This window comes from Calcarisporiella thermophila, assembly GCF_041956535.1.
Source record: "Calcarisporiella thermophila strain CBS 279.70 unplaced genomic scaffold VTP21scaffold_30, whole genome shotgun sequence".
NCBI classification, from domain to species: domain Eukaryota; kingdom Fungi; phylum Calcarisporiellomycota; class Calcarisporiellomycetes; order Calcarisporiellales; family Calcarisporiellaceae; genus Calcarisporiella; species Calcarisporiella thermophila.
The window spans coordinates 205500-226567 of NW_027192220.1; the positions used below are offsets into that span (position 1 = coordinate 205500).

Sequence of the window (21068 nt, forward strand, 5' to 3'; positions counted from 1 at the left end):
CCTTGAGAGTGGTTGACATGATGCAGAAATGGCTTTATTTACAAAATTGGGTTGCGCTCCAACACATACAAATCCAAATAGATGCCCTCGGTAAGAAGTTGAGGGAGCTGATCGAAATTGACATGGGGAAACTGCCGAGTGATTCGCCGGAGCTGGACGCCGTGTGGAAGCTCCTGGGCTGCGACACGGGCTGTCGAAGGCGCTACTATCAGGGTTCTAGAGAAAGAGGGGTAGAAGAATTAGGCAGCGCTCCCAGATCCTCCGTAAAGCTGGGGATTTACCTTCGATACACCCCATCGCTCCCTCTTGCAAACAAGAGATCTCCTCGTTTACTAACTTCAAGTGAGGGTAATGCTTGTCTTTGGTCAAGCAGTCGTCGGACCCTCTCCCACTCCATCCCCGCGGCGTCTAACACCTCCACTCTCGGGTGATCCGGTGAAGCCGTAGAGTTGGAGGAGGGTGGGAGAGAGCCAAGGAGATGGAGGGGAGGCATATACGTCTTCCAAAAAATGACGGTAGTCTCCAAAGTTTCATTGCCAAGAGCTTAGGTCAGGTAGAAAAGAAAGAATAACAAAAAAGGATGAGCTAGATGGCACGTTGTAAAGGGGAGAAAGACAAAGATACCTTGCTTGCTTCGAAAAGCATGCTCGCGACATTTCAGCAGCTCGCCATCCCTGAAAGGGGTGCAATTTCCAACAAACACCGCCTCTCGTTGTAATGTTGCCATCATTGGCACAAGTCCCGCTTGATGAAGCACGCCATAGACCAGTAGCAATAACCCATTGAAGAGGAACCATGTGAGCTTGAACTTTCTCGAGTGCACCACTGGAGAGGCGAGGGAGGAGAGCGGAATGCTGAGGGTAAGAGGGAGGAGAAAACGCGCCTCCTGGTGAGGAAACAGGGAAAGAACTAGGGTTCCCATCACGCTTGAATAGTAAAGAACTGGAGGCGATTTAGGATGCTTCATCAAAAGACAGTATGCAACGAGGGGCTAAGCCTACCTGTTCGGAACAGCGAACCCGCGGCCCACCGGCCCCATCTTAATGCTTTTACCAAATGGATGAATGCTAGTATGGCCCCAGGGCCAAAAAGAAGTGGGGTATTAACAAGGATGTGCAAGTACCGGGGATGCAACCCATGTTGCTCCAGATTCTCGGTCGCAGCATTGTAGAGTAAGTTGTTGAGGGGAGCCATGTGCACCCCGTGATAATAGAGGGAATCGGCCGCAATACAGAAAAGGGCGGCAGTAAGGACGCCTGAGATGAAATGGAACAGAGCCCAAAGGGACTTGGAGGATAGGTGGGCGGCGCTTGGCGGGCTGTAGAAAGGACGGGAGAAAATCAAGAGATAGGCGACCCCAACGGGTGCCCCAAATCCCAGAAACGTAATGCGCGTGAACACCCCGAGCACCAAGAAGGCTCCCAACACGAAGCTCCACCGGCCCACAACTTTGCTCTCAGCCGTCGCTTTACATAAAGCGTATACTGCCAGCATAAGCAACACCGTTTCGAGTGAGTTCGAGAAGGGCCTCATTAAGAAGGTGTAGATAGGGTATGAGCTTGCAAAAAGAGCAAGAAGGGAATAAGGATCGAGGTTGGTCTCGCGACTGGCAAGAGAGTAGAGGCAGTAGTCTATAATGGATGAGAGTAGATGCGTAGGTGAGAAAAAAGCACGAGAGATAAAAAAAAGCATCCCAGCCAAACGGATTGAATACCTATCAGTAGAGATAACACAAAGCATACCATTCGCTGAGCAATGAAGAGAGTCCAAGTATTGACCATATCTAATGACGAAGACCAGAATTAGTATTTGGAAGACAAGAATCAAGGGCGCATCTTGCTCGTACCAAGTCCCGTAATAGATTCAAAACCTCCAGCGATGCACTTCAATAAGTAGAATGAAAGTCCAGTCGTTGCATAACTATTCAAGATAGTAGGGAAACAAGCGCTTAGGGAGCATTACCAAGCGAGAAGAAAACACAGATGCCCTACACTGGCACGATGCTCCGGGATGGAGAGCCTTCATCGAATTCCCATGGCCGCAGCGTCTGATACCCGAAGATATCGCCTAAGTCAAGGGGAATGGGGGTTACTGATTCTCACGGAGCGATTGCTAGGACAGTGGGCAAATCATTTACCGGCTGCGATCTCTGGCGATTGGAAGAACTCATCGGGATGGATGTAACCCGGAAGCAGAGCGAGAAATGCCCTCGCGACGACCAAGCCAAAGTAGACGCGTCGTGAGCTCATCTCGTGTCGGTTCAATTTATTGAAAATAAAGAGCAGATATGAAGGTTCCACCAATTACCGTGTTGATTATATGAAGAATTGCAAGTCCGCCGTGCAATCCCCTTTTCGGACCTTGCGTCCTCTTGGACGCTCGCTCTTTGTTTGATAATCACTTTGCAAGGAGAACGTTGGGCCTGCTTTGCTTCTTTCCCAGCCTTTGCCCGAAGCGGTTCTCTAGTCAGTCTATTTGTTATCCTAGCCTCGTCGCTTCGCTAGTTCAGCATGGCCAGCAAGGCTCAATTCCTGCGCGAGTACAAACTTGTTGTCGTTGGCGGTGGAGGTAACCACGTCATTCGGTGATCCTTGCCCGTTCCATCGCGCCATGATTTCTCTGTTTTTGTGTCATTAGGTGTCGGCAAGTCTGCGCTCACGATTCAATTCATCCAAAGCCATTTCGTCGACGAGTACGATCCTACGATCGAGGATTCGTACCGCAAGCAGTGCATAATTGATGATGAAGTCGCCCTCCTAGACGTGTTGGACACGGCAGGACAAGGTACAAACCCACACCCTCCCTCATTTGTTTCTCCAGCTTTTAATTTCAAATGTCCTCACCGCTAACCCCTTTCCATTTTCACAGAGGAATATAGGTATGTCCTAACCCCCCCCCCCCATAGAATTTACGGTCTGCTCTTTTATTAATGGATTCTCGATCCCCATCTGGAACTAGTGCCATGCGCGAGCAATACATGCGCACAGGAGAGGGTTTCTTGCTGATCTACTCGATTACATCGCGCTCATCATTTGAGGAGATTTCAATGTTCCACCAGCAGATCCTGCGCGTCAAGGATAAGGATTATTTCCCAATGTGTGTTGTAGGGAATAAGAGTGACTTGCTGCACGAGCGGCAAGTATCCACACAAGGTATGGTCCCAATACTCTAATGTCAGCGGGCCCAGACAATGGCCTTTGCTTATACTTCTGTCGATCGCTTTAACCCCCCTCCCCTCCCAAAATATCCCCTAACGCCTTGTATACAATTTGCCGTAGAGGGTAAAGAGCTTGCCCGCTCCTTCCAATGCCCCTTCCTTGAATCCTCAGCGAAGGACCGTATCAATGTCGAGGAGTCCTTTTACGAGCTTGTCCGCGAAATTCGCAAATACAACAAGGAGATGGCGGCTGGTCGCGGGGGGCGAGAAAACGGCAACGCGGGACGGTTTCAGATGGAGGAGGAGGGGGAGGGTGGAAGTGGGTGTTGCTGTGTGGTGATGTAGAAAAGCTGGTGATGTGCAGGTTCAATTTGAATGGGATTCGGCACGGTCTGATATCATTTTTGTTTGACTATCCACTCTCTTTCCCTCCTCTCTTTATCCACTCCTCTCCTCATTGCCAGAATTTATATATAATTATATATATTCTTCTATAATCTTATGATAGCTTGAGAAAGAAATAAGTTTGTTTTATTAATTATAACATCCGCTCTACTACTAGATCTTGATTCCCCCGCTCATCTGTTTTTTTCTTCTTCTTCTTTCGATTCCCCTCTTGCCATTTCTCATCCACCACTTCTATCCTTTACTCTCTTAATGACCCACTGCCCATCTCCTTCCACTCGATAATATTAATTTATAAAATGACGCAAAAGTCACTCATCCAACGGAACCCCGTTCCTCTCGTTCTTCAGGCCGTGCGCAAACAAGTCTCTGTGAGTAGAACGGGCCGCAAGCGTTAGAGTTATGAAATCTTATGTCATGGAATATTACGCAATTAATTTGGCTGTGTCTCGGAGGCTGGAAGCGCCGGAGCAATGACCACTCAAATTGGTGACTGCATACATTTTGTGTCGAGACATGGAACCTTATCTAGCCTGAGAGAGGGATGTTCAGAAATTTTCGTGGGGAGATTCGACTGCATTTTTTCCATTTGGCACAAGGATTTACTCGAGAAAAGCCGTCACGCGGCCAAAATATCCCGACATATGCATCACAGGTGATGCTCAGAGATATAGCACACGACCATGACAAAGCAAGGTCTTTACTTGCATACGACATGTTCTATTGAAGCAAGGATTGTTTACCAATATAATCGATCTAGAATAAACCGGTCCCCAGGCCAGTGAACACGAGACAAAGGGGCCCAACATGAAAACTGCTCTTTACTCGAAGGATGAGAATGGGAGCACTGTGTTGAATGGACGCCATATGGCATTATCTGCCGGTGCACAAATTACTTATACCAATCTCTTTACCTGATAAGTTGGCGAAGAAAGTCTTGGATAAAGAGTCTCGGCTAATTGCTCGAAGGCACAATAGGTTTCCAAGGATGAGAGGAACCACGATTGGGCAAACGGCTCTTGACCTGGTCGTGGGCAAGCGCAAGGGCCAACCCCCACATGAAATGCGTAATGCTTACTAACTGCGCTGTTCTAACCAGTCCGTTGGATGTAGCTTGAAACGCTCGATATATCAGATTTGAGCGGTAACCTCCGAGACTTGGGCATTGAAATGGTTGGATATTGAACAGAGTCGATTCTAGAACACTGGACTTTCATTTCAATACATCTTTTCTCCTGGGAATTCTGCTGGGTTCTATCTCCGAAACTTTCATAGCTGATAGAAAATTTTCCACTGCGTTCCAAGCACTCGAACGCTCACTATCACAGGAACGGGAAAGCTGTGAATCACTCACATGGGGGCTCTCCAATACATCACCACCCTATTTCTCGAAAAGTATTTGAACTTTGAAAAACACATGTTTATACTAGATCAAATACTTCACTACAAACTATGCCTATTTTGGCCATCACTCCACATTCAGAGAAAAAGAAGGATGCTCGAGTGCTTTAATAGAGGTGTGAACGTGGTCGATAAAGTGGCCGATCAATTTCGCAATACCCCCAGGGCAGGAAAGGGATTATAAAATACGCTTCAGCTGTTTCAATTTGCCGTGTTTAATTAACAATTCTAATTTTCGATAAATTTCTATAACGGCTTATTCTGCAACATGTTCCAGGCTATTTTAAGCCGTTAAACAATATAAAGTCATGGGAGCTTCCACGTAGGTGAGCTTAAACGCTATGCTCGATAGTTGATTTCCAGGCGGTGTTCTGTGGTTCCAAAGCAGTCAGCTAGATCTATATGAATTGAGTTTTGTGATGCAAAAGCTCGTTCTGAGATCACTCCCCTTTAATGATGCCCAATCGCCTCTGAGTTGTGCTGGGCTTAGACCCTTCACGCCTTCGAGCCTAGATTCGACTCTGCGCTTTTTTCCTCGGGCGCAATCCCCGCATTCTATCTCCGTGCGTGTGATCGAGAATGATCCAAGGGAGGCCAAGTTCACCCTACTAATCGAGTTGCCCGAGAAAACTTACACGATAACGCGTCAATACAAGGAGGTTGACTGCTTTGCGCGCGAGCTCATAAGGCAAGCAGAACCGGGCTGTAGGAGAGCCGCTGCAGCAAAAGAATTCTTGAGAATGGGGGAGATGGCGCATAAATATCGCCTCCTCAGACAACTTCGGTGTGGAAGAAAGGGGCCTGAGATGGACGAGGGGTATGTGGGCCTGTTCCTGTCATTGCTTCTGAAGGGGGTTGAGCATCCCCAGTCAGAAGACCGGTTGGTGGCCGAGTTTTTGTGCATTGTGCCAGAGCACGAGACTCGAATGAACGCGGGACAAAAGGTAGCGAAAAAAGCCACACATCGCGTTGAAGATCATAATAAGAGTAGTCTCTCCTTATGCATCCTTAATAGTAACCATCCGCCCGCCTCTCATGATGTTCCGCCAGCGAACTACAGGACACCCATGGAGCCCCGAGGGATGTGGCGGCTGCCCGAGCATCCCCTCCGTGGCTCCACCCCCTCTCCTCTCAGAATTTGCCCCTGTCAACTAGCGTTTTTCGATATTGAAGATGAAGAAGATAATGCGCCCTTTCGACCCCCGGCAGCCATAGCTGCGGAACTGGTAGGCAGCCATTCTTTTCTCTACCTAGATCGCTTTTCCTATTACCCGTCGGGTTCTAACTCCTCCCTTCTCCAGGACCAATCCTCAGTCACACTGGTGCGTTCCTCAAAGGTCAAGCCTGCTCAAACCGTCCTTGAGGTTACTACGAAAAGCGCAGCGGATATTTCACGACCTTGTGTCCACTTTGCGGAAACTTCCACCACACCATTGGGCATTTTGGAGCCACAGGCTACGCCGGCTTTGGTGAGGCTACGAGTCATCATCGATCCCGATAAAATATTGTACCTCGAAGCGGAAGGAAGCACGTCGGGATTTCGCAAGGTTCTTGACCAAGTCAAAGCGGAGCTTGTCAGGGATGGCATAGCAACGAGGGAGTGTGCGTTAGGATGGTATGGGCTGGTGCACGCAGGGTCGAATAGGAGGGTGCAGCGCATTCTCCTACGGATTTCCAGCGAGGAGCAGTGGGTGCAGGCAGCGCATCTGTGGGATCGCGAGGAGACAGTCATTTTCATGAATGAAGTCTGAATCTCTTGGAATTTTTTAATTATATATCCCTTGGTTTATTTAATTGATTGAAAGCACATGAATAAAACAACATCGGCATGTACATACTGATACATGGAAATATAGGAACAACCTTTATCCAACGGCAACTATATCTTCAATGAAATCTTCCCTCTGACGCCCTTCTCAGATGCCTCCTGCGCCTTCGCTCCATCCTCCAGCGCATATGTTTGCGTCACCGCTCCCTTGAATTTGTCTCCCGCTTCCTCAAGAAACTTGACCATCTCTCCAAATTCTTTCACGGGAAGCGACACAATTTGCTTATACCTGCCATCGAAAATTAGTCGAGTGGCTATTTTGAACGCAAAATTGGCACCGCTCCATAGGCCAAGCGGCTCGGCCCCAATATGCATGATGGACCACATGCCGTGACGTAGCGCCCCGCTTTCTTGAGCAGAGATTGCGCTCGGTAATAATAGTCGTCGCCTCCAACCAGATCAAGGACCACATCAAACTGCTCTTCGTTAGCGAGCTCTTTCTTGAATGCTTGCTGAGTGTAGTCAATGACACGGTCCGCGCCCATCTCCCTGACATACTCTATATTTTTCCCCGAGCATACTCCCACAACATAAGCACCTGCAAGTTTCGCAAATTGCACGGCGAATACTCCGGTTCCCCCGGATGCCCCCAGAATAAGTACGCGTCTAGAACCAGGTGGTGTGATAGAACGAGGAAGAAGACCAAGGCTAAAGAGCCCATAGAATGACGTTAATCCAGCTGTCCCAGCGGCTGCAGCATCAGCAGATGAAAGCTTTGGAGGGCGCTTGGCGACGTGGTCTTTACTTGGATTAATGGTGATGTATCTATACCGAAGAGATGTAATTCATTCCATCATCTTGTTTGTACCCCTTTTTTTCTTTCACACTAATAAATACGCATTCAATGCCAGAAAACTTACTCGGAATAAGTGCCCTGCCCTGTTCCTAGCATGATAGTTCCACGCACCTGATCCCCGATGTCTTTGCCTACTTCCACAACTTCCCCGGCGAAGTCACCGCCCAGAGTAGAGGGGAGTTTAAGAGAAAGGGGGAAATTACCGCGACGAATTTTCCATTCAGCCGGGTTAATGGAGGAATGAGTGATTCTCACCCGAATTTGAAGGTGCGCAGGTCGAGGGATTGGGACGGACGCCAATTTGAGGACCGAAGGGCCACCGTAGGCGGTTAGCTGAAGTGCCCTCATCTGTGTTGGTTCGTTTGACATATTTGATATGAACAAAATGATTAAATATTGCTAGTCCAAAAGACGTTTAACTCCATTCCCTCTCTTAAAACATTCCCTATATAGGCCTATTAATCTAATAGAGCTGAATCTGGGTTGCCAATTACCCCGGCTTGCCTTGCAAAGTGCGGATCTCACTGCAGCCCTATTTGGAGCCATCGGCTTGAGATAGAATCGGCCTGAAAATTACACTTATACATATGCACGTGTCATGCTCATTGCACACCAACGTTACAGACGAGGGACACGTAAAAGTACAGTTAACATTACCGTGAACCACCCATTCAAATCAAAGTGTATTAAGACCTGATCATGTTGTTTTTTTCTGGGTTTCCGGCATTAAATATGGTTATTTAAATAAGGTGGGTTCATTTTCAACGAAACAATAATAGATACAATGGATGTAGATAGAGAACAGAAGGCACATGAAACAATGCAAATATGACAACTGTTGTGTTTAGTAGCGAAACGCTGGTTAATGGCCTCCCCAGTATACAGTGGATGATTATGCGGAGCTTGATGAGATGTTTATTTTATTTCCAATGCAATTTTCCCCCGGACTCCTTTCTCCAATGCTTCATGCGCCTTTGCCCCATCCGCTAGCACATACGTCTGCGTCACCACTCCTTTGAACTTGTCGCCCGCCTCCTCAATAAACTGGAGCATCTCCTCATAATCTTTTAGCGGGAGCCCTACGATAAACTTGTACCCACCACTGAATAGGTAGTGGTAACCAACCTTGAATGCCATCTTGGCTCCGTTCCAGAGACCAACGCGTTCAGCTCCAATGTGACTGAGAGGCCCTACGGCCGTGACATAGCGTCCCCCTTGCTTGATCAAGGGTCTGGCTCGATGAAAGTAGTCGTCGCCTCCAACCAGATCAAAGACGACATCGAACTGCTCTTCGGTAGCAAGCTCTTTCTCAAATGCTTGCTGGGTGTAGTCTATGACACGGTCTGCGCCCATTTCCCTGGTATATTCTGCATTTTTCCCCGAGCATACTCCTACTACATAGGCACCCGCCAATTTCGCAAATTGTATAGCAAATACGCCGGTGCCTCCTGATGCTCCCAAAACCAGGACGCGCTTAGAGCCGGGCGGTGAGTTAGAACGGGGGAGGAGGCCGAGGTTGAAGAGACCGTAGAATGATGTAAGGCCGGCAATGCCAGCAGCTGCAGCGATGTCAGAAGGGATGCCCGGGGGACGCTTGGCCACATGGTCATTATTAGGAGTGACGATAACATATCTGTTAAAGGGACATAGTTCATTCAGTCCTTCCAACTACCTTTTATTTCGCAATTGCATGCTTGCAGCAGCAAAAGAAGGAAAAAAAATAAAATAAAATAACAAACACTTACTCAGCGTAGCTGCCCGCTCCTGCTCCCGGAAAAAGAAGTCCACAAACCTGGTCCCCGATTCTATATCCCTCGACGTCCTTGCCTACCTCCGCTACCTCCCCGGCGAAATCCCCGCCTATGTTGGCGGGAAGTTTAAGTGGGAAGGGAAGATTGCCGCGACGAATTTTCCATTCCACAGGGTTAATGGAAGAATGACGGACACGCACTAGGATTTGATTGTGCGCAGGTTGTGGGATCGGGACAGTGGCCAGCTGGAGTACGGATGGATCGCCGTAGGCAGTCAGCTGAAGTGCTTGCATCAGGGCTGGGTCGGTTGACATTTTGAGAGTTTTGGAGAGTCATATGAAATGCTTGGCTCTAATCCTTTTTCCTTCCACAAAACGTGCCTTATATACGCTTATTACTCGTCATATTAGAATTGCAATCCGCACAGCCTCCGAATAATGAGCTCTATTTCCCATGTAGAGTCAATTGGATTGATTCGAGTTTGTTACCCGCATGAACGACACCAGATTGCGACCTTCCTAGTCGAACTGATACCCAAAAATAGGCTTTCTCAATAACTCAGCCCAAATATTCCAAGCCAAAATTCTTGACTACCAGGGCAGCATAGGAAAGGAATTAAACTAGGCTACATGCATTAACAAAAGAGGTGGGCACAGCAGTTGGAATAGGTAAGAGTAACAAGTACATGAAATTACGCAAATATTACATTGCTATACTAGCCATCGAATCGTGGGTTAATGGGACTGATTGGTGCGCAGATTACTAAGTGCTGCTAGAAAAGAGGTTTATTTTATTTCCAGTGCTATTTTCCCCCGGACGCCTTTCTCCAATGCTTCATGTGCTTTCGCCCCATCCGCTAGCGCATACGTCTGCGTCACCACTTTTTTGAATTTGTCGCCCGCTTCCTCAATAAACTGGATCATTTCTTTATAATCTTTAGCTGGAAGCAAAAGAATTATTTTATATCCGCTATTGAAAAGAAAATGATAGCCGGTCTTGAACGCCACCATGGCACCGTTCCAGAGACCAACGCGTTCAGCTCCAATGTGGCTGAGGGGCCCTACTGCCGTGACATAGCGGCCCCCTTGCTTGATCAAAGGTTTGGCTCGATAATAATAGTCATTGCCTCCGACCAGATCTAGGACCACATCAAACTGCTCTTCGGCAGCAAGCTCTATCTCGAATGCTTGCTGGGTGTAGTCAATGACACGGTCCGCGCCCAATTCACGTGCGTATCCTGCATTTTTCCCCGAGCATACCCCTACAACATAGGCACCCGCCAGTTTCGCAAATTGCAGGGCAAATACACCAACGCCTCCCGACGCACCTAAGACAAGCACACGCTTGGAACCCGACGGTGTAATAGAGCGGGGGAGGAGGCCGAGGTTGAAGAGACCGTAGAAAGCCGTAAGGCCGGCAATGCCAGCGGCGGCAGCGTCGGCAGAAGGAAGGTTAGGGGGACGCTTGGCGACGCGATCCTTACTCGGATTGACAGTAATGTACCTGTCGAAGAGATTAAAGATATTCAATTCGTTGCATGTTCTCCTTTGTATAATTTTTTTAGGCGGAAAACCTACTCCGCGTATGTCCCTGTTACGAATCCCGGAAACACCATCCCACACACTTCATCGCCAACTTGATACCCTTCAACTTCTTTGCCTACTTCCGCTACTTCCCCCGCGAAATCACCGCCGATAATGGCGGGGAGTCTAAGAGGAATGGGAAGATTACCGCGACGCATCTTCCATTCCACCGGGTTGATAGAGGAATGACGAATACGGACCAGAATTTGATCGGGTGCAGGTTGTGGAATCGGGACCGTAGCCAACTGAAGTACCGAAGGATCGCCATAGGCCGTCAGCTGAAGTGCTTGCATCTGGGTTGGCTCTTTCGACATGTTTGAGGTCTTGGAAAAATAGATCGAGGGGATTAAATTTTTTACGAAAAACGACTTTATAAACCTATATAAAGGATTTAAACCATCGATTGGGATTTCGCGATTTCTATGTAGAGTTCTAGGTTGCATAAACCACGAGTAGGATTGCAATATCGATTGAAAATTCTTCCAATTTTCAGCTGAAAAAGGATATCACCCCTATCACGCTCGACCTATGACGCAGACAATTAAGATTGTATTGCTTCACTTCTCAGTTCTTTTTTATTTTTAAATGAGCTCCTTGGAACTATAAGGATAATTCCAAATAAAATCAGACCATTGATTTTAATAGCACAATGGAAATAAGCGCGTAAATTAATATTTTTAGCATGTAAATTATTGTTAACCCTGTCATTATTTATCCTAATCGCCAAACGTGTACTGTAATAAATGCTCTGTAGTTAATGGTTTGCATCTTAGAAAACATCATAGTGCATTTAACAACATTGTTATTTCTGAGAAGCTTATTTGATAATCTGGCGTACTATAAGCATATAAAGGGATAAACTATTGCATTAGAGATATGGACTGTTGTTTTACAGAAAGCTAGGTTTAAATCGTGGTGTTCCGACTATAGCAAGGGTAACTCCAACAAGGGTTCGCAAATTTCTTCAGAAATAATGTAAATGTCACCAAAATAAAAAGGCACATTTTTGGTAAGTGGGAATCCTAAAACCACAGTTAGATAGTCCTTGTAACCACAACTTATTTCTTGACAATTGAGTCTCTATATTGTGCCAAGTTAAAATTATGAAGATTTATGCTTCAATTCTGTTGCTATTGTTGGCTGCGAGTGGGAGTAGGGCGTATGACGAAGATGTGACTTCAGCCTTGGTCAAAGGATTCAAGGGGGACTACGCCGCGGCAAACCAAAATCTCGCAAAGCTTACACCAGTAAAAAGAGAGCGCTATCTAAAATTTCTTAAAGATACCGACGACAAGATTGGTTTCGACCCCCGCAAGCATGTTCCAAAAATGGATGTTCCAGCTGCCTATGCTCAAGCTAGTGCGGGCTTTAGGATGCTTCTTAACGGCAAGTCTGATAAAGCATTTAAACTTTTCAGCAAGGGGGTCGCCCATCTCAAGCCTAGGTACGACAAGTGGAAGGCGAGCTTAGTTAAGAGCAACGGCGGTCAACTGCCCTATCTGGGGCCTGAAATGGAGCGGATCCTTAACAAAAATTTGCCCGTTGGAAAATGTGCAGATGCACCTTGCGATGTGCAGCATTTGATCCCATTTGACGACGCTCCCATTGGTCGTGAATTTTGGAATGCGCTCGTTGCTTTTGCAGATAAGATTGCAGCTATACCGCTTAATTTCCCTCCTGGCGCCAACGAAGATGAGTATCTACAAGATCCCAAATATAAACCCGAATACAAACTCCCGTACAATAAGGATTCTTCATAACTTAGGTTGTGAAGAATCCTTATTGTAACTAACTATTGGTTGTTACTTATCATTGTAATTCAGAACTACAACAGCTGCCCTTTAACAGTTGTTTGTTCACAATATTGTTCTCTATATGCAAAAAGATAATATGGTATCCATTGAAGATCCTTTGGCATTTCTTTTGTAAAAATATTGACATGCAAAGAGACCCAAAACTAGTAATAAAGCGTGTAAGAGAAGTGAAGGATGATTTATAACATGATAAAGGGAGAATAAAATATATACATTGTTTGATATATATATATAATATCGGTATCCAATTGAATGGAAATTTACTCCGCATACGAGTTTTCGATAATGTATACTCTAACCTAAGTCCGAAAACATATGTAATTCGAAAAATCCCGTGAGGTGGATTGTTAGGGGGGCTATCTATCTACGTGAATACGACTATGTCGTTTGGCATCGTAAAGGTTCTCTAAATCCTGCTGACGCTCTTTCCGGACTCCCTGTCAATATGATTGGCGAAGGCGAGGACGGGTCCATAGAGGGTGACGGAGTGGATGGTGAAGCGGCGATAGAGAACGGCGACGGTCAGAGAAAGAGGATAAGATTAGCTATAGACCTTGCGAAATGGATCGCAATTTATAAATACTTGACTGTGTTTCGGTATCCGAATGATTGCAATGAAAGAATGTGGCGCAAAATACGAAGATGATCGGCAAGCTTCCGAGAGGAAAATGGGAAACTGATTCTACGCAAGTCTCGGGTGGAGTATCCAATTGTGGTGCTTCACACTGGTATCGCGGAGGCGACGGTTTGGAGGGTTCACGAAGAGAGCCATTGTGGTATCAACAACACCTGGCGCAAGTAGAAAGAACGGTTTACTGGACCGCGACTGTTCGAAGTGGCCAAAAGCGTTGTTCGTTCTTGTATTCGCTGCCAGGAGCGGAGAAAGGTCCGAAGAACTGTGGCCGGTCGAGAGCGGTAGGGTGTTCGAAATAGCGGGCATGTCCAACTAGATTTCCTTTGCATAAAAGTTTTCAAGAGCGATTACTCTAAATGATGAAGTAAATTAGTAGTATATAAGAACAAATATGCTTTTTATAAACATGATGTAAGATGAACATATCCTAGTGAAACGCGGTTCGAATGGTAGACAAAGATCTCGATAAAAATAGAAAACCGGTCTTTATTAGTAATATAATAATCGTAATAATAAATGATATATTCTCAACTTGATAAAAATAGAAGATCGGTGAGTAGTAATAAAATAGATTAAATGGGTATATATGAAAAATAATGAATTAATTAATATGGATATGGCTTTTCTGAAGGATAACTAATAAATGCAGCATTTATTAAACAATAAACAAATAATAAAAAGGCAGCAATAAACTATCCCTATTCATAAAAGTATGATGAGTGAAATTAACCGCCACATTACGAAACTTACTGCAGGTGAACCTGTTACACCTCGGCTCAAAAATTGAGCCCACGAAGGTATATTTTAGACTATTGATTTTTTCTTGCATTAGCTGAGGTGTCTATTCGATATCTGAGGCATGCGGATGGATTCCTTCGAGTTATAAATCATTTTACTATGAGTTTCTCGGACATTTTCTACCCCTCTTCGATCTATTAACTGAATATAAAATTAGTATATAAGTTTTAATAGAAGTTAGTGTGTTGTATTTTTTAAAGTTGTTATAATAAATGTGATTCTAACGCAGTTAATTTAAATTGTTGCTGCAATGCAGATAGCATCATCAGATGAATCGGTATATGCAGATGCTAATGAAGCCTTCTGCTCAATTATTTATCGGCGGTTGGATAGAGGCTCACACTTGTGGAATCCTCGCTGCATCATTGATTAAAGAGTATATTAGAATCGGATGAGAAAAGCTTTTTGCGGAACCTTCATGATTGGGATTTTAGCGAATTAAGAGTTAAGGATAGACTGGATAAGGAGTAGGGCAAAAAGCAAACAGAGCAGATAGCTAAAATGGATAGAGTGCATATGTTCATTTATATTAAAGAATGGTGTATGTTATTATGAGATTTGCAACCTAATCTTATCTTGTAGAAGCTACCTCCATCAATATCTGATATATACTCTTTCCTGTAAATGTACTTACACAAAGTTACAATATTAATTTAAAAGTCTCACTTAATCAAATAAGATATTTTTGAATATGAAAGGAAATGAACATACATAGAGCAAATAAAGCTAAATGACCATACAATGTATCACACGAGCAAGTAATGGGAATTTCAATTGAGATAATATGAAAAGAAGGGGATTCTTTAATTATTATTACTATATATATATTTATTATAGTACCCTTTCCCGTAATTTGTGATTAATGATTCAAAAATCAGCAAAAAGTTATTCATTTACACACACATTGCCATGAGCCGGATTTAGCAATCCAACAACGTTAATAGTATTACCACATGCATTGACCGGCACTTCGACTGGGACCTGGATAGCATTTCCATTCACGACTCCAGGGTTATTTACCGCTGCCCCATCCACACCATCAGGACTTATCTCTAACGGAGCTCCTTTCGATTGTGCAGCGAAAAATAAAAGAAAGAAACCAACATATACTGAAGTATATTTCATATCGGCAAAGGGTATATAGACTTTGGAGGGGAAAAAGGGATCGAATAACTTATACCTTTCGAAAGGTTGGAAAGAAAAACAATAATTGTAATCTATGGATAAATCGAAATAGTTGTGAGTACTGGCGTTATACTAACAGTTGAAAAGAACTGGTTGAAAAAAAATAGGTTGAGAATAGTATGGGCTCCTTATATATGATATGCGTACTAGCCGTTAAGTGTTCGGTGTGTTTTCACTGTAACCGAATCTATTACCCCGGCGAAGGAGGCTTGCAGAACGCACCACATGAAGCATTTATAATTCCATTTAAAGAGTTATGGAAAAGTCGAATATTGTAGTGGAGCGAATAGCTAGTAGAGCAAGCACCATTTAACTTATTTTTCAAAATTATGCATCTTATCACGAAACCTACATACTATATCATCATGCAGGAGTTGTCCCCATTGATATCTGATTTGTCTGCCTACCTGCAATAGACCCTGTACGAAGAAATGTTTGTAAATTAGTGTACATAAGAATAAATAGGCTTTTTATGAATATGTAGCAAGATGAGTATAGATAGAGCAAGTGTTGCTAAGTGGTTGTCTAATGAATCGTGCAGTCCAATATTGACTTATTACTTTCTGTGGTTTTGGTGATATTCAGATAAGCTCAGAAGCTAAAACGCATCAGCCTCCTTTTCGCTCTGTTGAACAACTCCTTGTGATGCTAACAAAAATATTAAATTTCGCTGGATAAGAACACGGTGATCCGCAAAAATGGAAAAACAATGGAGGCTGCATCTACATTGAATGATGTCCCTCATAAAGCCTTAGCCGAAACGAATTTGCCAACATTTCTCATTATATTAGTGAAGACAAAATTGAGCTTTTCATCTCTAGTAGGAAAACTAAGGATCGAATACTAACCTAACCTAAATCTTCGCTCATTTTATTTTCCGTTGCAATCTTTTGGTCTCTATAGAGATTCACTATTGCGATGTACGGTAATAAAGGCATGGGATCCACCGCGCTCAAGCGGTTAATGACTGAATATAAAGGTACGAAATTTGATTTAAGCGATCTATCAAAATTTGTTTCTAATGCCTTCTTCCTCGTTAGAATTGACCGTCAACGCACCTGAAGGGATCGTTGCCGGTAATTATACTTTTGACATGCTGCCGAAATAAGAGTTTTTCATTTTTTTTCCATTTTTTGTTCTTCTTTTTAACATGTTATTAGGTCCAGTTACAGAAGAAAATTTCTTCGAATGGGAGGCTCTCATTGCGTAATTGCTTTATTCATCACTTCCATTGGATATCTCTAATGCTTTTCTTTTATTCTAACCATTAGTGGGCCTGAAGGAACTCCTTACGAAGGAGGACTTTTCTCCGCAATCCTCACATTCCCCCGAGATTATCCTCTGAGCCCCCCCACTATGAAGTTCACCTGTCCCATGTTTCACCCTAACATTTACCCGGATGGCACGGTATGTATTTCAATTCTTCACCCACCCGGTGACGATCCCAATATGTACGAAAGCAGTTCAGAGCGGTGGTCCCCAGTTCAGAGCGTGGAGAAAATTTTGCTGAGCGTGGTGAGTATGCTAGCGGAACCAAACGATGAAAGTGGTGCCAATATTGAGGCTTGCGTAAGTACTCTACCCTTCCAGAAAAGATGTACGTTGAATTTCCAGGTAATTTATCTCACTTGTGCGCAACATAGAAAATATGGCGATCCGATAGAGAGGCCTTCAATAAAACGGTGCGAGACAGTGTACGACAGACTTTGGGACTGTAAAAGGCCTGTTTAATGATGTGCTATGTGATTCTTCTCGCTTTCCCCTGAGTTACCTTTGATTATTTTCCTCTCCCCCCTTTTTCTTTCCTCTCATCTACAAATATGAATCGTGTTACCTTTTTACAGATTTTAGTATCTTTAAAATGATAAGAATCTACTTGGTTGGATCTTATTACCTTACTGAATCCTGTATTTGAATGACTGAAGAAAATGAAGAGAAATGAACAGCTTTATTTTCGAACAGAGGAAATAGATATAAAAAACTAATTATTTTATTTGCTAGATTTATATGATCATTTAAAAAAGAAATTCGTTTAGAAGTGAATCGGTTTATCAAGAGCAGCCATGGCAGCCTCACGGAACGCTTCTGAGAGCGTTGGGTGAGCGTGGCATGTCCGTGCGATATCCTCCGATGATGCTCCATACTCAATAGCAAGCGTTGCCTCGGCAATCATTTCACCGGCATTGGGGCCAATGATGTGGGCGCCCAGCAGGCGGTCGGTTTCTTGGTCAGAGATCAGCTTCACCAAACCTTCCGAATCGTCGTTGGTGCGAGCACGCGAATTGGCGGCGAACGGGAAGGTACCCACACGGTAGGGGCGGCCAAGCTCCTTGACTTGCTCTTCAGTCTTTCCAACCCAGGCAACTTCGGGGTGGGTGTAGATAACGGAGGGGATAGCGTCGTAGTTCACATGACCGTGGCCTCCAGCAATGTACTCGACTGCAGCGATACCTTCGTCCTCAGCTTTGTGGGCAAGCATGGCGCCGAAGGTGGCATCACCAATGCAGCGGATGTTGGGGATGTTGGTCTTGAACTCGGCATCCACAATCACGCGCCCGCGGTTGTCCACTTTCACACCAACGTCCTCGAGGCCGAGTCCCTCGGTGTAGGGGCGACGTCCAATCGACACGAGAACAACATCAGCATCAATCGACTCCTGCTTGCCACCCTTGGCCGCCTCAATGTTAAGGAAAACTTTGCCGTCGCGCTTCTCTGCACCAAGAACCTTAGTTCCCAACTTGAATTTGAAGCCTTGCTTTTGAAGAGTGCGTTGGAACTGCTTGGCTATATCACCGTCCAAACCAGCGCCGATCGCATTCATGTACTCGACAACGGTAACCTCGGCGCCCAAGCGACTCCATACAGATCCCTGAAAAATTTAAAAAGAAAAGCGCCTTTCAGCATGTTTAATACGAAAAAGGATTGAAAAAGGAGGGAAATTACCATTTCAAGACCAATGACACCTGCTCCGATCACAATCATCTTGCCCGGAACCTTCTTTAATGACAAAGCGCCTGTGGAGGTGACGATTTGCTCCTCATCGACATCGATGCCAGGGAACGGTGTGGGCTCTGAGCCGGTTGCAATCAAGATGTTCTTAGTCTTCAGGGACACGTTGTTTCCATCCAAGCCAGACACTTCTACGGAATTGACTCCTGTGATGCGGCCTGCGCCTTTCACGTAGTCGACCTTGTATTTTTTGAAAAGTCCCTCGATACCCTTGGTTAAGCCGGTGACGGCTTTCTCTTTGGCTTTGAGCATGTTATCAAGGTTGAGCTCAACACCAGATACTAATAAGTAGAGAGTAAAACTAAATATGACACTAGTTCTGTGAAAAACATGAAAACACTCTCTAAAATGTACCATCAATACCGCGCTTTGCGAGGTCATGCTTTGTCATATGATAGATATGCGAGTTGTTAAGCATAGCCTTGGAGGGAATGCATCCAACATTAAGACAAGTTCCACCGAGAGCACCACGCTTCTCAACACATGCGGTCTTACAAATACAAAAACAGTACAGACGTCAATATTCACCTAAATGCCATAGAATCAGGAAAAGAAAAATTCACCTTAAGTCCAAGCTGTGCGGCCTTGATTGCTGCTACATAGCCACCAGGTCCTCCTCCAATGACTACCAGATCGAGCTCATCTATCGATATATTAATATATAGAAAGTCAGAATCCTTCGCTGACAAGATTCACCAAAGTTTCAAAGTTCCCATACCAGATCCTGAGCTATACCAGCGGCGCCAAGTGCCAAATGTAGCTGGGATTTTAGCAACTCCGTGGCGGGAATTGAGCTAAGATCATATTTCAACCAAGATGAGTAAAAATCGCTGGCAACATCATAATCGTGATGGTGCATAAGGAAAACACGGGGACTTACGCTAGAGATTGTGGAGACAGGCTTGCTAACTAACCGCAACATTCTCTCTCAGAAAAAAATAAAATAAAATAAAAATCTATGTTGTGTTAATGAAGGAATTCAACGAAAATAAAATTGCGCGAAGTTTGTTTGCAAGGGGCAAACATTCTCACGATTCCCAAGCCACCTCAGGCAGACTGAAGCGGGGTGGACCGAGGCAATAGTATTATGAATGGTATGGAAGATGGTATAGATTTACAAACAATAAGCGAGTAAAGAAAAAGCCTTAGGAAACAGAGAAAATAGATAAACCCAATCGAAAATATTATCAAAGAAATAAGAGATTAATTTTCAATGACCCTTGGATAGAGAAAAGAATATCACCCCATACCATTATTTCCTCACCAAATGTGTTATATACCTCCCCATCCAACTCTTCTTCACCATATTATAAAAAAAACAAGAAAAACAAACTATAAAGATATATATATACTTATATCACTTTAAAATGGTATAAAGAGAAATTATTTAATAAGTATGTCTGTGGCGTTTAGATCGCCCGCGATCACCCTCCTCCACCAGACTCTCGCCCGAATCTCCAGAAGTGTAGTCCTCCGAGTGCTCGTCCTCCTCACCCACCTCTTCCTCTTCCCCTTTTTCCTCTGCTGCCTCGTCATCCTCTTCATCCTCTTCGACCTCTTCATCCTCTTCGACCTCTTCATCTGCATCCTCTTCCTCCTCCTCTCCCTCCTCTCCCTCTTGATCTTCATCGTTCTCATCATCATTCTCAGCGAATGATGTTTTTCTCCTGGGTCGTAGCATGTATCCTGCACCGGTTTGAGCTTGTTCCGTCTTGTCTTTGGTAATATTGACATCGACGTGCAAAGAAGTCCTTCTCCTACTCTTCAAGGCTGGCAATTTTTTTGCTTTCTTTCTCTCTGCAATTTCCTCTTCATTAACACTGTTGCGTTTCCCCGTACCCTTCTTGTTCGACTCAGCCAAAGGCTGCTTTACATTATCGCCTCTCGCAGCTTTTTTGGGCCTCAAATAGCGCCTCCGCGCATTGATGAACCAATTGCTTATCTGGCTATGTGTCAAGCGAGTATCACGTGCTAATTGTTGCTTTTGCTCCTCCGTGGGATATGGGTGGCGAATATGTTCGTTGAGCCTGTGAAGACCAATACAAGCTCTTTTACTAACTGACAATGAAATAGTTATAGAAAATGATACATACCAGGCACGCAGAATGGCAGTAGTAGGCTTGGGTAGGTTACCTCGCCTACGCTTAAGAGTTACTACGTCAGTTTTGCACAGATTATCTGAAGGAGATGAGGCCGAGGAATAGGCCGAGTCTGCGATTAGTAAAGGAGGAGATTGGGAGGGCCTATACCGAATGTGCTCGAGGAGGGCTTCGTGGTCTACCCATCGGAAAGCTTGTCCATTAATATGAATTCCGAAAAAAAAAACGCGATAAATTAAATTTTACATTTGCAATTCTGCGCAATGCGCTCCCATTGGTGGCCATTCCCAATTAGCATTTCTCGGATATGCAACTTGTACATGCGGTATGCATCATGGTGTCGATCCATCTGTTGACGCTCGTCATGATAGAGTACGAGGGGTGTAAACTGGCGCTTCTGTTGGATTTATAAAGAACGGGGAGGGTTAGAATTCGGTCACTCACTTTAAAGTGAGACGGAAAATAAAGGGATATATATGAAATGGGCTAGTAATATGAATACTAGACAGGGAAAAAACAAACAAGAAAGAGTTAAACCAAAACATAAAATTTAATTACCTCCCGATCCCCGCTAGCCATCAGAACAAAGGGTATAAGAGATGGGATGG

The 21068-nt window shown here is 44.6% G+C and overlaps 11 protein-coding genes across 11 annotated transcripts; 4 read left to right on the forward strand and 7 right to left on the reverse strand.

Moving 5' to 3' along the window:
* Window positions 1–38: 38 nt before the first annotated feature.
* Window positions 39–2249, reverse strand: VTP21DRAFT_7513 (uncharacterized protein; the record flags this gene model as incomplete). Its single annotated transcript, XM_069398263.1, has 8 exons — window positions 39–216; window positions 282–543; window positions 625–942; window positions 1002–1631; window positions 1715–1783; window positions 1847–1920; window positions 1992–2067; window positions 2138–2249. 8 exons carry the CDS (start codon window positions 2247–2249, stop codon window positions 39–41), a joined length of 1719 nt encoding a protein of 572 aa, XP_069246511.1.
* A 261-nt stretch (window positions 2250–2510) lies between these two features.
* VTP21DRAFT_7514 (uncharacterized protein) lies at window positions 2511–3502 on the forward strand (the record flags this gene model as incomplete). Its single annotated transcript, XM_069398264.1, has 5 exons — window positions 2511–2568; window positions 2638–2784; window positions 2869–2878; window positions 2959–3152; window positions 3279–3502. 5 exons carry the CDS (start codon window positions 2511–2513, stop codon window positions 3500–3502), a joined length of 633 nt encoding a protein of 210 aa, XP_069246512.1.
* A 2528-nt stretch (window positions 3503–6030) lies between these two features.
* On the forward strand, window positions 6031–6714 carry VTP21DRAFT_7515 (uncharacterized protein; the record flags this gene model as incomplete). Its single annotated transcript, XM_069398265.1, has 2 exons — window positions 6031–6189; window positions 6265–6714. 2 exons carry the CDS (start codon window positions 6031–6033, stop codon window positions 6712–6714), a joined length of 609 nt encoding a protein of 202 aa, XP_069246513.1.
* A 128-nt stretch (window positions 6715–6842) lies between these two features.
* VTP21DRAFT_7516 (uncharacterized protein) lies at window positions 6843–7956 on the reverse strand (the record flags this gene model as incomplete). The annotated part of the gene is made up of 3 exons (XM_069398266.1): window positions 6843–7045; window positions 7114–7556; window positions 7652–7956. 3 exons carry the CDS (start codon window positions 7954–7956, stop codon window positions 6843–6845), a joined length of 951 nt encoding a protein of 316 aa, XP_069246514.1.
* Window positions 7957–8502: 546 nt separating this feature from the next.
* On the reverse strand, window positions 8503–9652 carry VTP21DRAFT_7517 (uncharacterized protein; the record flags this gene model as incomplete). Its single annotated transcript, XM_069398267.1, has 2 exons — window positions 8503–9220; window positions 9333–9652. The coding sequence occupies 2 exons, from the start codon at window positions 9650–9652 to the stop codon at window positions 8503–8505; spliced, it is 1038 nt and encodes a 345-aa protein (XP_069246515.1).
* A 471-nt stretch (window positions 9653–10123) lies between these two features.
* VTP21DRAFT_7518 (uncharacterized protein) lies at window positions 10124–11235 on the reverse strand (the record flags this gene model as incomplete). The annotated part of the gene is made up of 2 exons (XM_069398268.1): window positions 10124–10841; window positions 10916–11235. The coding sequence occupies 2 exons, from the start codon at window positions 11233–11235 to the stop codon at window positions 10124–10126; spliced, it is 1038 nt and encodes a 345-aa protein (XP_069246516.1).
* A 789-nt stretch (window positions 11236–12024) lies between these two features.
* Window positions 12025–12681, forward strand: VTP21DRAFT_7519 (uncharacterized protein; the record flags this gene model as incomplete). Its single annotated transcript, XM_069398269.1, has 1 exon — window positions 12025–12681. One exon carries the CDS (start codon window positions 12025–12027, stop codon window positions 12679–12681), a length of 657 nt encoding a protein of 218 aa, XP_069246517.1.
* A 736-nt stretch (window positions 12682–13417) lies between these two features.
* Window positions 13418–13675, reverse strand: VTP21DRAFT_7520 (uncharacterized protein; the record flags this gene model as incomplete). Its single annotated transcript, XM_069398271.1, has 1 exon — window positions 13418–13675. The coding sequence occupies one exon, from the start codon at window positions 13673–13675 to the stop codon at window positions 13418–13420; it is 258 nt and encodes an 85-aa protein (XP_069246518.1).
* Window positions 13676–16270: 2595 nt separating this feature from the next.
* On the forward strand, window positions 16271–17070 carry VTP21DRAFT_7521 (uncharacterized protein; the record flags this gene model as incomplete). The annotated part of the gene is made up of 5 exons (XM_069398272.1): window positions 16271–16331; window positions 16393–16428; window positions 16513–16558; window positions 16624–16921; window positions 16996–17070. The coding sequence occupies 5 exons, from the start codon at window positions 16271–16273 to the stop codon at window positions 17068–17070; spliced, it is 516 nt and encodes a 171-aa protein (XP_069246519.1).
* A 314-nt stretch (window positions 17071–17384) lies between these two features.
* Window positions 17385–19283, reverse strand: VTP21DRAFT_7522 (uncharacterized protein; the record flags this gene model as incomplete). The annotated part of the gene is made up of 6 exons (XM_069398273.1): window positions 17385–18221; window positions 18296–18642; window positions 18716–18851; window positions 18925–19004; window positions 19080–19155; window positions 19242–19283. 6 exons carry the CDS (start codon window positions 19281–19283, stop codon window positions 17385–17387), a joined length of 1518 nt encoding a protein of 505 aa, XP_069246520.1.
* Window positions 19284–19748: 465 nt separating this feature from the next.
* Window positions 19749–21039, reverse strand: VTP21DRAFT_7523 (uncharacterized protein; the record flags this gene model as incomplete). Its single annotated transcript, XM_069398274.1, has 4 exons — window positions 19749–20388; window positions 20455–20638; window positions 20707–20857; window positions 21019–21039. 4 exons carry the CDS (start codon window positions 21037–21039, stop codon window positions 19749–19751), a joined length of 996 nt encoding a protein of 331 aa, XP_069246521.1.
* Between the last annotated feature and the right edge of the window lie 29 nt (window positions 21040–21068).